At 59.4% G+C, this 14,167-nt stretch overlaps 1 protein-coding gene across 1 annotated transcript; it reads right to left on the bottom strand.

The window, feature by feature from the left end:
* Window positions 1-3,562: 3,562 nt before the first annotated feature.
* AGXT (alanine--glyoxylate aminotransferase) lies at window positions 3,563-13,663 on the bottom strand. The gene is made up of 11 exons (XM_007966942.3): window positions 13,345-13,663; window positions 12,915-13,107; window positions 11,612-11,676; window positions 10,865-10,965; window positions 9,549-9,619; window positions 8,542-8,626; window positions 7,355-7,450; window positions 6,549-6,618; window positions 5,124-5,219; window positions 4,611-4,739; window positions 3,563-4,047 (listed from the first exon to the last, which is right to left on the bottom strand). Exons 1-11 carry the CDS (start codon window positions 13,507-13,509, stop codon window positions 3,940-3,942), a joined length of 1,179 nt encoding a protein of 392 aa, XP_007965133.1. The 5' UTR covers window positions 13,510-13,663; the 3' UTR covers window positions 3,563-3,939.
* Window positions 13,664-14,167: the final 504 nt, after the last annotated feature.

Genomic DNA, 14,167 nt, shown 5'->3' with positions numbered 1-14,167 from the left:
CAACAGCTGTTAGCAATAAATACTCTCCGTAAACTAGGGCAGGTGGGGACTTCCTGCCTCTGATAGCAGGGCAGCTGCAGAAGCCCGACTGCTGACGTCAGCCTGACGTTGAGACATTAAACACGTCTGCAAGGCGAGAAGGTGCCCGCTCACCGCCGGGATTCAGCACTGTTGTGGCCTACGCTGTGCGATGAAGCAAGAACAAATACGCAGAAGGCAGAAGATGTAAAACTCTCATTAGTCACAGAGAGTTTGACTATCTACTTAGATAATTCAAAGGAATCTACAAAGAAGCTACTAGACCTTGGGAATTTAGGAAGGTCAGAAGATAGATACAAGATTAATATAGAAAAAAAGATAGTATATATTTAAAAATAAACAACTAGAAATGAAATTTTTCAAATGCCATTTATAACAGCATCAAAAATATCAAACACCTTGGAATAAATCCAACCAAAGATCTGTGCCCAAGTGCACTGTTTCCAGGAGGGTCCACTTGGAGGGAGAAGGGCCACTGGGGGCCAGGGACGCTGCCTGGTCCTGCCTCCTGGGCTGGGTCAGTGGCTTTCCTGTTCCTGGGTTACTGGCTTTCCTTGAAGAACCCCCTCCCACTTTGCTGTACATTGAAAACTAGAAACATTGCTGAGAGTAATTTAAAAAGACTTGAATTTGTGTTTATGAAACGGAATTTATACTTTATTTCCATTTTCCTTAACTTGATACATAGATTTGGTGCAGTTCCTACCAAAATTTCAGCAAGCTATTCTGAAGAAATAGACAACATGAGTCTAAAACGTACACAGAAATTCAAAGGATGTCGAACACGAAAAACCTTTAAAAGGGAGAAAACATTGGAGGACTTGCTCTTAATTTCAAGACTTACTATAAAGCTACAATATTTGCAACAGCATGGGATTGACACAAGGATGCAATGAAACAGAAGAGAGAGGCTGCAAATAGACCCATGAATGTGTAGTCAACTGATTTTTTTTTTTTTTGAGACGGAGTCTCGCTCTGTCACCCAGGCTGGAGTGCAGTGGCCAGATCTCAGCTCACTGCAAGCTCCGCCTCCCGGGTTTATGCCATTCTCCTGCCTCAGCCTCCCGAGTAGCTGGGACTACAGGCGCCTGCCACCTTGCCCGGCTAGTTTTTTGTATTTTTAGTAGAGATGGGGTTTCACCATATTAGCCAGGATGGTCTTGATCTCCTGACCTCGTGATCCGCCCGTCTCGGCCTCCCAAAGTGCTGGGATTACAGGCTTGAGCCACTGCTCCTGGCCAGTCAACTGATTTTTAACAAAGCTGTCAAGTCAGCTCAATGGGGAAAGGAAAAGTCTGTTTAACAAATGTTACTGGAACTGGGATATCAGTGTGGATAAAAATGAACCTTGACCCCCTTTCTACCCTGTGCGCAAAATTAATATGAGGCGTATCATAGACCTAAACACAAAAGCTGACACTGTAAAGCTTCTAGAAGAAAAATGGGAAGATATCGTCATGACCTCAAAGTAGGCAAAGGTTTCTTAGACAAGATACAGACAGCTCAGACCACAGAAGAAAACTCATTCATAAATACGACTTCTCCAAAATTGAAAATACCTGCTCTTTGAAAGACACAATTAAGAAAACGAATAGGTAAGCTGGATGTGGGGGCTCACGCCTGTAATTTCAACACTTTGGGAGGCTGAGGTGAGTGGATCACTTGAAGTCAGGAGTTTGAGACCAGCCTGGCCAACATGGCAAAACCCCGTCTCTACAAAAAAATACAAAAATTAGCTGGGTGTGGTGCTGTGTGCCTGTTATCCCAGCTACAAGGGAGGCTGAGGCAGGAGAATCTCTTGAACCTGGGAGGTGGAGGTTGCAGTGAACCGAGATCATGCCACTGCCCTTCAGCCTGGACACAGTGAGGCTCTGTCGCAAAAAAACCAAAAACAAAAAACAAAAAAACCAAAAAATGAACAGGTAAGCCACAGAGTGGGAGAAAATGCACATGCCACACATATCTGATAGTATCTAGAATATGTTTCAAAATGATCACACATTGACAATAAAAAGATAAAAATCCAAATATGAACAAAATATCTGAACTGAAACTTTTCAGAAGATCTACAAACGGCTGATAGCACATGAGAAGTTGCTCAACATCAATACATCAATAGGCATCAGGGAAATGCAAACTAAAACCAAATCAGACCCGATTTTACACCCCCCAGCAAACAAGGACAACGCCGGTGTGGGTGAGGACGCGGAGCACCCCGGATGCTCGTGCGCAGCTGCTGGAATGAAGCATGGAAGAACCACTTAGGAGAATTTTGTGGCAGTCTCGTATAAGGTTAAGCCCATCGTACGACCCTGCAATTCCACTCCTAGTTATTTATCCAAGAAAAATGAAAATACACGGCCACGTGAAGACCTGAATAAGAGTTTCACTACTGCCGTATTCATAACAACCCCAAAATAGAAATAACCCAGATGCTCAGCTATGGCGATGAACCAACAAATCGTGATGTGTCCACACCACGGGACGGCACTCAGCAATAGACACACCGGCGCCCACAATGGCACGTCCATACCACGGGAGGACACGCAGCAACAGACACACCGGCGCCCACGACAGCACGTCCACACCAGGGGACAGCAGTCAGCAACAGACACACCAGCACCCACAATGGCACGTCCACATGAGGGGACGACACTCAGCAACAGACACACCAGCACCCACAACGGCACGTCCACATGAGGGGACAGCAGTCAGCAACAGACACACCAGCACCCACAACGGCACGTCCACATGAGGGGACGACACTCAGCAACAGACACACCAGCACCCACAATGGCACATGTGAGTGTCAAAAACTGTAAGTGAAAGAAGCTGGCACAGTGGAGGACCTGCCATGTGTTCCCCTGACCACGAAATTTCACTATGGTCAGGCACGGCAGCTCACGCATGGAATCCCAGCACTTTGGGAGGCCGAGGCAGGTGGATCACTTGAGGTCAGGAGTTCGATGGAGACCAGCCTGGCCAACATGGTGAAACCCCATCTGTACTAAATAATACAAAAATTAGCTGGGCATGGTGGTGCACGCCTGTCATCCCAACTAATCCAGAGGCTGAGGTAGGAGAATCGCTTGAACCTGGGAGGCGGAGGTTGTAGTGAGCTGAGATTGTGCCACTGCACTCCAGCCTGGGCGACAAGAGTGAAACTCTGTCTCAAAGCAAATAAATAAATAAATAAATAAATAAATAAATAAATAAATAAATTCAAATATGCCAGGCTGATCTATGGCCACAGAGGCCAGGCAGTCGAGGGGTGGGCACTGGCTGGATGGGAGCATAGGGGACCTTCCACTGGAGGCTTCCACGTGTCATGGGCTCAGGTCCTGGCTGTGTGCTCTCGAGCACGCAGGTGCCCTTGTCCATGAGAGGTGTCTCTAACCAGCCCTGTGGGCCGTGTGGGTTCGCCTGGAGGTGGTGCGTGAGGACGTTTGGGGGTGTGACATCTGGGGCTAGAGTGTGGTGGCAGCACCCCCTCCAGGAGAGGATCTGCCCTGTGGGCTCCAGGATGAGGAGTGTCCCCCTAAAGTCCACAATCAGGCAGCTCAAAGAGCAGAGATGCTCTCCTGTCAGACTCTTCCACAGACCATCCCACACAGTGAGGAGGGCCAGGCCTTTTATTAAACATTCCCGGGAGGCTCACGGCCGGGGAACTGCCGCTCATTTGGAAGGCACTGGGTCCTGCGCCCAAGTGGACTGTTTCCAGGAGGTGCCACTGGAGGGAAAAGGGCTGCCTGGGGCCAGGGAGGCTGCCTGGTTCTGCCTCCCGGGCTGGGTCAGTGGCTTTCCTGTCCCCAGGCCTGGGGGACCTTGCAGGGTCTGTTTGCTCCTGATCCTCCTGATCCCTCGGGGTGGGCACGGGCCGGGTGTGTGCCAGCAGGCAGGTCACAGCTTCTTCTTGGGGCAGTGCTGCAGGGCCGCCCCCAGGGCCTCCGTCACTCGGTCCACATTCTCGCGGGTGGCATTGCAGCCCAGCAGGCCGATCCGTAGCACCTGGGGGGCACGGGCCAGGCTGACGTCAACCTCCCGCCTGGGACCCACCTGACCCTGAGCAACGGCTGGCCAGACCCAGGATGGGCTCTCCTGAGCGAGGACCACCCACCCAGTGTCCATGAAGGGAGCTGAGAGCCCCGTACAGGTTGCAGAGGAGGCCCCCGAACACCCAGGCCAGGGCAGGCTCTCCTCCCTCTGCACCCGCAGCCATACGGGAGGGCAGGGTGGTGCAGTGAAGGCCCCTCCCCACTGCCGCTCAGAGACACAGCCGGGCCCAGGTGTGGGGCTTCCCGCCTGGTTCCAGGGTCTGCTCAGAGAGAAGGAAGGACGTTCCGAGTGGAATCATAAAGGCTGCACCCGGTGACCTCAGCAGGCTGGGGTGGGAGTAGGGGAGACAGCACACACTTTACTGGATACCCCTTGGAGAGCGGACCCTTCTGGACGCTCCTGCGGTCTGGGCTCTTGGATGACCCCGGCCTCCCCCAGACCTGGTGCACAGTCCTGCTCAAGGAGGGGTGGTGGGTTTGGTTTCTGCAAAAGGCCCTCGAGGCACTGCCTCTCACCTTCCCCGTGGAGGGCCCGAGGCCACCCATGATCTCAATGTCGAAGTGGTCCAAGATGTAGCTGACGATGTCTCTCCAGTCATAGCCAGCGGGCACAGCCACAGTAGTGACCATGGGCAGCCGGAGCGCCTGCAGGAGGGACCTGGCTCAGTGAGTGGGTGAGAGGCCCTACATGGGCCTTCGTGACAGCTCTTGGCTGGGGCCATCTGCCCTGGTTTCAGGTTACAGAGAAGCCGAGAAAGGGCTGGGGGAGAGCAGGGTCCCCACCCTTCAGAAGGCAGTGGATGGGCAACTTCCTACTGGGAGATCACAGGCCATCCTGAGATCTGGCATCAGAGGCTGGGAGCTGTGACTTCATGGCTCCTGCTGCTACTGCTCTCTGGACCCGGGGCCACACCACCCGGCAGCCGCCCCCTCTTCTCAGGAGCCAGTGTCCCTCCTGAGGGAGCTGGGCAGGAGTCCCTCATCCTTCCCCATGGGTGCAGGGCTGCCCACTGCCAGGGGCCTCCTTACCGGGTCCTTCACGAAGAGCTGCAGCCCCAGTGCCTGCAGGCGCCCATGCAGATACGCTGCGGCCTCGCGGTGCTGGCGCCAGCTGTTCTCCAGGCCCTGAGTGGGAGATGGCACTGGTGGGCAGTGGCATGGGTGGGGTGGGCAGGAAGCCCCGCCCTCGGTGGTGCAGGAGGAAAAACCTGACTGCGGGCCTTGGTGCGGGGGAGCCCCTGGAGCTCCCAGTTTGGCTTTGCCCAGGAGCAGGGCCCGGGACTATCCCAGGCAGGAGGAAACATCTGGGCCTGGGAGAGACAGAGGAGGGGTCTGCGGGAGACGGGGTGGGGGGTCTGCCTGTGGCCCCGGAGGAGAGGAGGGGAGAATGCCTTGCAGGGGGGAGGGGGTTGAGCAGGGAGGGGACGGGTTGTTGGGCTACACAGGGCTGAGGTGGATCAGGGCCAGGGCTCAGGCTGCCGGCTTCCGGGCCCCCTGTCTTCTCATGGCCGGCTCCCTGACCTGGCGTCCTCCCCAGAACTGCTCCTGTCTCAGCTCTGGACAGGTGAGGGGGGGTCTTCCCAGCCCTGGGCCTCTCAGTGTCATCACCTCGGGTCCTCCCGGTCTCCAGCCACCAGCTCCCATGGCCACCCCAGGTGGGTGCCCTGGGGCAGCAGCTGCTCTCTACTCCGGCCCTGGCCTGTCTTCCCTGTACACGTGCCCCTGCAATCCTCACTCTGCCAGGTCCCCACGCCTCCACCCTTGACTGTGCCCTGGCCCTGTTCTCTCCCTTCCCCCCACGACTCACAACCCCCACCCACCTTTACGACCCTAGGGCCTCTCCCTGTGTGAGCGCCTGACCCTTCGCCTTCCCCCAGGGGTGCGGGTGGCATCCAGCTTACGGGGGTACCCTGGCACTAACCCAGCCCTAGGCAGTGGCTTTATGAGTGGACCCAGGAGAACAAACATGGCAGGCACGGCCTTGCAACCTCACGGGAAGCTGGCTGCAGCCTGGGGACCCTTCCTGGACTCTGGACTGGTGGCTGGCAATGGGCCCTGTGGGACACAGGACAAACCTGCAGGAGCTTCCAGTCCCTCACTTTACATCCACGCCCACCTATCTGCAGGCTGCATGTCTCTGGCCCCTTCGGCGGCCTCCCCTTCTCCCAGCCCGCCACTCACCAGGCCTCACTTACTGCTTCACACGGCAGTGGAACGGTTGGGAGCGTCCACACTTGCCCCATTGCTGCATCTGTCCCTGGGGCTGCGTCCTCCCGGCCCTGCCCACAGCCAGTGCGCCCGGGGCCCGTTCTCTCTCCCCCACCCCCACTGAGGGCCTCTCTCTGGCAGGCTCCCTTCTCTCTGTGCACCAGGAATGGTTCCTTCTCTGCAGGCCATGCCCTCGACAATCCAGCCAGTGGCCCTGTCTCCTCCTGTGGAGTGCAGCCCACGCACCTGTTCCGCGACGAGGGCCAGGCTCTCTCTCAGGCTGTACAGGCTGATGACGGGGATCGTGTGATGGTACCTGGAAGATACGAGGGGGCTTGGTCCAGCACCACGTGCAGGTTTGGGGGCGGACGGGGCATCAGCTCTGTCTGCCCCAGCCCCAACAGCACAGGCTGTCTGAGCACAGGCCAGTATCCGCCACACAGGAGTCTTGTCCGGGTTCAGAACTTTGGACGGGGAAGGCAGCTTCGTCTGCCGGGGAGAGCATGGCTCCATGTGGGGCCCAGCCAGGATGCGGTGGGTGGTTACAGGAGCAGAGACACGCACCACCACCACCCTGCTGAGCCCCTCAGCCCCAGCGTGCCCACGAAGCCAGCACTGGCCCTCTGTGCCCACCGGGCTAGGGCAGCATTCCTGGGGCCTTGTCCCTGTGGGTAACATCAGGGGCCTTGGGTTTATGGCCAAGATTGTCTTTTGAGAGGGGATAAACTGAGGCCCAGGAGTGGGGAGATATGGCAGGGCCAGGTCCAAAGTGCCCGAGGATGTGCTGGGACCTCTGAGCGGGGGGGACAGAGTTTGTGGAAGGGGCGGTGGGGGCCATGCCCCCGCCCAGAGCCTCGGGCCAGTCGAGGGATGGGGAAACCCAGGGTGGGGCATGTGACTGCCTGATGCAGGTGAGTTCTGGGACTCTGATTGGGGTTCTTGCGGCATGAAGGTGGGAGGCTTGGAGAATCCCTGAGTGCAGTGAAAGGTCAGCGTCCCCTAGCCAGCCATGCCCAGCCCCCCCACACCTTCCCGTCCCTGCCGGGCCTCACATCCTGGGCTGGTCGTCACAACCCCAGAAGTTGGCCAGCCACTTGATGTCCAGGTAGAAGGAGAAGGGTTTCGTCTTGCGGGAGTACATCTTCTTTCTGGGGAGGAAAAGCAGCCTGAGCACTGGCCCCTCAGTTTGGGCTGAAGGCCGGAGCAGTCTTGCTGGCTGTCCTGTTTCACAGGAGTGAGACGGGGTGGGGCCCCCAGGAGGGCCTGCCCCAGCTGCATTTGTACTCAGGGGCCAGTGTGGGACCGGGCAGGTCCTGGGTCCCTCAGCTGTCCAGTCCCGCTGGCCCTTGGACCCAGCCTGCACCTCTGCCCATGTGGATGTGACCCTGCCATGGGGGCACCGAGGCCAGCTCCCTCCATTCTGTGTGCCCCTTTCTCTCCCCCAGCCCTTCCTACAGGGTCAGCCTTCATTTCTCACATCATCCAAAGGTGACTGCTTTCGGGCCCCAGGGCACACTGGCCAGGCTTGAAACTTTAAGTGTGTCCGTCTCTACAACTCCAAGTTGGTGGGCCAGCCCCGGTCTCTCCCCAGGCTCCTGACTCACACCCACCCAGCCGCCTCCTTCACCCTCCCCTGTGGTCCAGCGGGCATCTCAGACCTCCCACGTCCAACACCGAATTCCTGACTTCACCCCAAAGTTCTCTCTGTTCTGGGGAATGGCACCTCCAGTTGCCAGGCTGCAGCTGGATGTGAACCGCCTGTGAGGCCTGGCCCTCTTCCCCCACCCCTGCCTGGCTTGGCTCGGAATCTGGACACCAGGAGCGGGAGGTGAGATTGGGACTGCGAGGGGCACCATGTGTGGTCCACGTTGTCCCTTGGGGCAGCCCCTGGAAGCCGAGCCAGGGTGGGTCGGGGTGCTGGGCCCCAGGCCCTCAGTTCTTTCCTGGTCACTCCTTGGTGTGAAGCTGGGAACTTCCAGAGCAGCGGACTCTGCACCCTGCACACGCCCACGGCCCTCCCCTCGCCTGGCCTCCCACTCCCCGTGGACGCAGTGCCTTTGGCCTCCCACTCCCCGTGGACGCAGTGACTTTGGCCTCCCAGAGGGCGGGCAGGAGAGCGCCAGGTGCTGGAGGAGCCTGGGGAGCCCTTCCAGCCTGGCTCCCGCCCCTCCTGCCTCGGGCCACCTGAGCTCCCTGCAAGCCCAGCCCTGCACAGAGGTGAGGGTCTGTGGTCACTCACTTGGCCTTGTCACTGAAGGAGATGAACGAGGTCCCTGGAGGGGCGTTCAGGACCTTCTGGGAGCCCGAGTACAGGATGTCGATGCCTGTAGATGGGTGGTTTGTTTGGGACGGGTGAGCCCCACCACAGGGCAGGCCGGTCTAGCGGGGTGCCTGCCTAGCTAATGGGCTGGTGGGCTACGACCCCACCAAGAATCCGTACACGATGGGAGGGGAGACATGGAAGGGAGTCCTGGGTTCGAATCTCAGCACTGCTGCGTGGCAGCCATGACCTCAGGCCTGAGCCTTTTAGCGCAGCTTCTCCCTCCACTGTGCTGGTCCCCAGGGACAGCCCTGCCACCCCTGGCACCATGTCCCTGGGTCCCTCCCCAGCTCCCTGCTTTCAGTAGTAGTCTGAGGATCAGCCCAGAAATCCCTCCCTTCCTGCCTGAGATCTCCGAAATCAGGAGAGGCTCTGCAGAAACAGAGAGGCTCCCATGGAGTGGGCGGGCAGGCCCGCAGTGAGCGCAGGGTGCAGGCTCTCCCCCGTAAACGATGGGCACAGGAGGCACCTTGGTCCCCTTGGCCAGCCTGGCTGAGCTTCCTGCGAGGTGACCCTGTGCAATGGTGCTCACTGCTATCGGCAGCCTGGCAGGGTGCAGGGCGGATGTGAAAGCGAGCCTCTGGTGGTTCAGCGGAGGGGTCCCCTACACCTGATTGACTGGAGCCCTGGCCCTTCCTCTTCCCACTGCTTCTACTACAGCTCTGGGGCCTCTCAAATGTCCCCCACCAGCTGTCCCTCCCGCCAGTCCCCATGCCTGGATCTGAAAGCTCAGTGGAAACACTGGGGTGCCGGGTAGTTCATGGAGCCGCTCTTGCCCCGGTAAGGAGTGAGTGTTTCCCTGGGCCTGGTGGAGATGAGGCCGAATCCGCAGTGTTGGCTGCCGGACACGCGCTTCCAGCAGGGCTTCCTGCACACGGAGCCCCTGGCTGCTCAGGCTGGGTAGGGCCCTCAGAGCACACCCTTACCTTGCTGGTCCATGTAAAGAGGAGTCCCACCCAGGGATACCACCGAATCCACCAAGAGCAGGCACTTGTACCTAGAGAGGTGGGGAATGGAACGGAGGGCCGCAGGTGAGGCAGGGGGCCGCTGGAGGGCTTGGGCCCCAGCCTGGATGGGGTTTCTGAGCCTCAGGCTGGCAAGGAAGGGGGGGTGCCTCCCACCGGTGCCCCAGGAGTTGGCCAGTTGCCTTCTCCTGCCTGTCAGGATCTGTCAGGACCTGTGGCTCTTCCTTTTCCAGCCCTGGTCATTGGAGCAGAAGGAGCTGGGGGAGTGAGGGAGCATCATGGCTCTGGTGGGACCCAGCTGCAGGGCCCTGCGGCGGTGCTGAAGAGGGTCAGCCGGGCAGTCTGTGGTTCCCCAGGGACAGCAGGCGCATGAGGGCCTGTGTGGACCCCAGGGACCAGGGTGGCACCAGGCTGGGCCTCCCTCTGCCAACAGCTGCTCGGCCCAGCCACTGGCCAGAGTCCAGGGCCGGAGGGGACAGAGTTCCGGAACAGCACAAACAGCAGCACCGAGAACTCTCACCCTCCGAACTCTCGCCCTCCAAACTCTCGCCCTCCTCCACCTCCATATGTGAACTATCATCCTCCTCCACCTCCATATTTTCTTGTAAAAAAAAAAAAAGATACAGAAAGTATCTCGTGCTGGCTGCAGGTGGGGATGGCCTGGGTGTTGCTGAAGCCGGCCAGGTTATGTTTGTGAGCTTTATTCGTGGCCACGGTCCATGCAGCAAGCTGTCCGGGCTGGGGGCCCTGCTGAAGGATCCTCCCTGGCCGTGGAGTTTCTCTCCTCTGTCCTGTGCTCAGACCTGCCGACAGGACTGCTAGGTCCCAAGGGGCTCTGTCCCCACTTCTCAGGAATCCCGTCTGACTCCATTCAAGGCCCTGCCCTGTGCACGCCCATGCGGGGTAAGGGAGGCTGGAGGAGGGAAGTGGAGGGCATCAGAGAGCTTTAGTGCCCTTGCAATCTCGGGGCGAGGTGGGGACAGGCCCTGGCAAGATATGGAGGTCTGCGCCAAGCCCTCTTCAGTCATGGGGACAGAGGTCAGTGGGCACCGTGGGGGTGCTTGGCCAGGGAGCACCTGAGCCTGCCCCGGGGCCTGGGGTTGTCTTTAGACTCAGCCCAGAGCAAAGAGGACCTGGGAGGTGCTTGCACCCCACACCATGTGACAGAGGCCAAGGTGGGGACCAGGGGCAGAAGTGCCAGAGGGACCAGTACCCACCCCTCCCCACAGCCTGGCTCTGAGCTGTGCTCCGGCCCACCGCCCTGGGGCCAGGTTCACCTGTGGCAGAGTTCCCCGAAACCGTCAAGGGGCTGCAGCACGCCGGTGGACGACTCCCCGTGGGTCAAGAACAGCAACACCGGCTTGTGCTGGGCCAGGCCCTGGGGAAGCAGGGATGGCTGCAGGCGAAGCTCAGAGGGCAGGGGCCAGGAACCCCCCAACAAACCCCCCATGGGTGGCCCAGCTCCAGGCAGCAGGGGCTGGGTGTGCCTCAACTCCTCCCTGACGGTGTACATGCGAGGAGGAGGCTGGGGCATCTCCGATTTGGGAGGAGGGCTTTTCCAAGAACAGGACTTTTGCGCAGAGATAGAGGACGGGTGGCCCCAGCCTGCTGCCTGGCCTGTGAGGGCTGTTGCTAGATGGACGGAGTCCCCACACTCCAGGTAGGTTGAGGCTGACTTCAGCCCACAGGGTGGAGTATCCTGAGTGTCAGGGACATGATCTGCAGCCCTGACCACAACCCTGTCTCCTGCCTCCAGCCCCTCTGACCCTGCCCACAGGACCAGGCTCCTGACTCAGTTTCCCTGCCAGACAGAAGCCTCCCTACCAGTCTTCCCACCATTCCCAGGTAATGGAACCCTCCCCTGTGGCCACTCAGGAGATGCTAGGATGGGCTGAGGGCCAGCCACGGGCCCCAGCCTCCCGGCTCTGATCCCACCCCCCTGGCTGGCCACTTCCAGGCAGCCCATGAGCCAGCATGCCCCCCAACCTCCTTCCAGACCTGACCCCCACCCTGGGTCCCCCTACCTCCTCCACCTCCTGCAGTGTGTAGTGGCCTCCAGGGTCCTTGGTCATTGGGTGCACTCGGGCTCCTGGGTGCAGGACAGAGTGGGCCGTGAGTGTCCCGCACACACTGCAGAAGCCAGTGTTGGGCACCCGTGGCCCTGCTGACAGGGGGGCCCTGTGAGGGCTGGACCCCACCCTGGTTGCCTGAAGAGGAGGGTGTACTCTGCCCAGTGAGAGCCTCTTTGTGTGTAGAGCCAGGGCCATCTTGACCCCCCGACTGTTGGAGTCAAGGCTCCTGGGGTGCCCTTGACAGAGCTCAGCTCAAACACCCTTTCTCAGGCCACACTGGCCAGTGCCTCCACAAGCAGAGTGAGCTCCCGGGGGTCGGGGCCACACCTGGCCCAGGGCTGGCACACCACTGGAGTGGTGGATGACAGAGTGAAGGATGAGGGGTGAGTGAGGCAGCAGTCTGGCCCTCTGTTGGAGCTGGGACTCCAGGAATCAGGCCCTCGTCCCCTCCTTCTCTCTGCCCCTATCCTGTGTGCTGCTCATGGCCAGGGTTGTGGGAGAGGAAGAACCTGCAGCCGAGGGTACAGAACGGGGACAGGGGAGGCGTATACCGCAGGCATCTGAGCCTGAGTGCCCTGATGACCACTTGGGGTCCTGGCCTCTGCCGACCCTGGGCCCCTTGAAAAGTTTGTGAACTTTGGATTGGGACCGTCTTGGCTGTGGCGGTTGGTTGAGTATTAACCAGCGTGACCACTGTGGAGCTGGCCACGCTGATGTCCCTCAATGCCACAATCAAGCACTAAACCCAGGGCACACTCCTGCTCCTGTCTCTCTCCCAGAAAAGTGTACTCCGGAGGCAAATGCCCTTTCCATACCTCCGTATTTTGTGGATCACGTCAAGGTTCCAGAAGGGGGGCTGCTGAGATTTGAGGGGAGGCTTCAGCTTCTGAAACCCCACCCTGTCACAGAGCAGACTGGTGCCTGGGGCCCTGGACAGTGGCTGGGGCTCTCAGGAGTGTGTGCTGGGACCAGAGGCTTCCCTGCAGTGCCATCCCCCACACACTCCAGAAACAGCTCGAGGAGACCGGAGGGATCGGGGCACCTGTGCTGCTCCCAGCCCTGTCAGAGTCAGGCCCCACGAGTGCCCTGACACCACCTGGAGGAGGCAGCGGGCTGAGAGGAGGAACGTGTGTGCAGGGCCACAGCGTGGGTAAGCGCTCACCCGGGGACAGGGCCGCCAGCTTCAAACAGAGGGAGACCAGGGAGGCCTTGAAGGATGGAGCCAGGGCCATCCCCACCTGGCTCTCTCCCTTACCCATGCGCTCCCCGATGTCCATGGCTCGCTGCCCCCAGATGCCATTGACCCCGACCAGGAAGGAGTCCCCAGGCTCCAGCACATTGACCAGGGCGGCCTCCAGGGCACAGTGTCCGGAGCCAGTGATGACCAGTGTGAGCGGGTTCCTGGTCTGGAACAGGTACTGGATGCCTTCCTTGATCTCGTCCATGATCTGCGTGCGTGTGGGAACAGGGTGAGACCCAGGCTCCTTGCCCCCCGGTCCGTGATCTGCGAGTGGGAACAGTGTGGACCCAGGTTTCCGGTCCCCCCTCGTCCGTGATCTGCGGGTGGGTACAGGGTCAGACCCAGGCCCCCGCGAGTGAGGAGACAGTGACCCCTCCCCTCGTCTGTGATCTGCGGGTGGGAACACAGGTGAGACCCAGGCCCCCAAGTGGCCCCCCACTCCTACCTGGTACATCTCCTTGTCCATTGGCCCGATGATCTGCATTCCTCCGGCCGACATGATGCGAGGAGGCAGGTTGGAGGGACCGGGCCCCAGCAGGAGCCGCTTGGGGATGGAGAGGGGCTTGAGCAGGGCCTTGGGCGGGGGCACCAGCAGCTTGTGAGAGGCCATGGTCTGCACCCAACCTGCCGCTTGGGGACCTGCGGCTGCACTGGACTTGGCCAGAGCCTGGAACACTTCCCGGTAGGCTGGACACAGAGGTGAGAGGTGAGGATTGGTGGACAGGCTTCCGCGGCAGCCCTGCCTTTTGCTTTTGTTCCCTGAGCCTTATCTGTGCTTGTCCTGCGGGTCAGGGCCAGGCAGCAGGGGACTGAGCCCTCAGGCAGAGGAAGCCTCCAGGGCTGAGTGACAGAAAAGCAACGTGTGACAAAGGTGTCCTCACCCCAGCCCTCCTCCCTCCCCCTCTGAGTCCTGCACGTCCAGCCCGATCCTGCTTAGCTCAGGGGTCAGAGAAGTGTTTCGTAAAGGGTGGGAGCACAGATCATCGAGGCTTGGCAGGCCCTGTGGCCTATGTTGCAACAACTCAACCCTGCCTTGTGCTTGCAAAGCAGCTGCCAGCGGTGTGGGTGTGTTCCCATAAAACTTTATTTACAAAAAGCAGGTGGCAGGCCAGACTGGGCCCATGGACTGCAGTTTGCTGCCCCTGGCGCAGCTGATGGGAAGGCTTGTAAACCAAAAATAAAATTCGAAGACCTCCCGGCAACCATCTGAATGGGCTTCCCTGTCCGCCACGGCGCTCTAAACTTTAACCTGGAAGACGTTCAGGCCG

The sequence above is a fragment of the Chlorocebus sabaeus genome, chromosome 10 (genome assembly GCF_047675955.1).
Source record: "Chlorocebus sabaeus isolate Y175 chromosome 10, mChlSab1.0.hap1, whole genome shotgun sequence".
Lineage (NCBI taxonomy): Eukaryota > Metazoa > Chordata > Mammalia > Primates > Cercopithecidae > Chlorocebus > Chlorocebus sabaeus.
The sequence above is the reverse complement of the archived record's forward strand: the minus strand, read 5'-3'. Positions and strand labels throughout refer to the sequence as shown.

Excerpts from the sequence above, each read along its gene's own strand:
- AGXT (XM_007966942.3), bottom strand. The coding sequence starts at position 13,509 with ATGGCCTCTCACAAGCTGCTGGTGCCCCCGCCCAAGGCCCTGCTCAAG. Across the intron at positions 9,620-10,864 it reads TTCGGGGAACTCTGCCACAG|GTACAAGTGCCTGCTCTTGG; the intron begins GTGAACCTGGCC and ends CCACCTCTCTAG. Across the intron at positions 8,627-9,548 it reads TCTTTACATGGACCAGCAAG|GCATCGACATCCTGTACTCG; the intron begins GTAAGGGTGTGC and ends ACCCATCTACAG.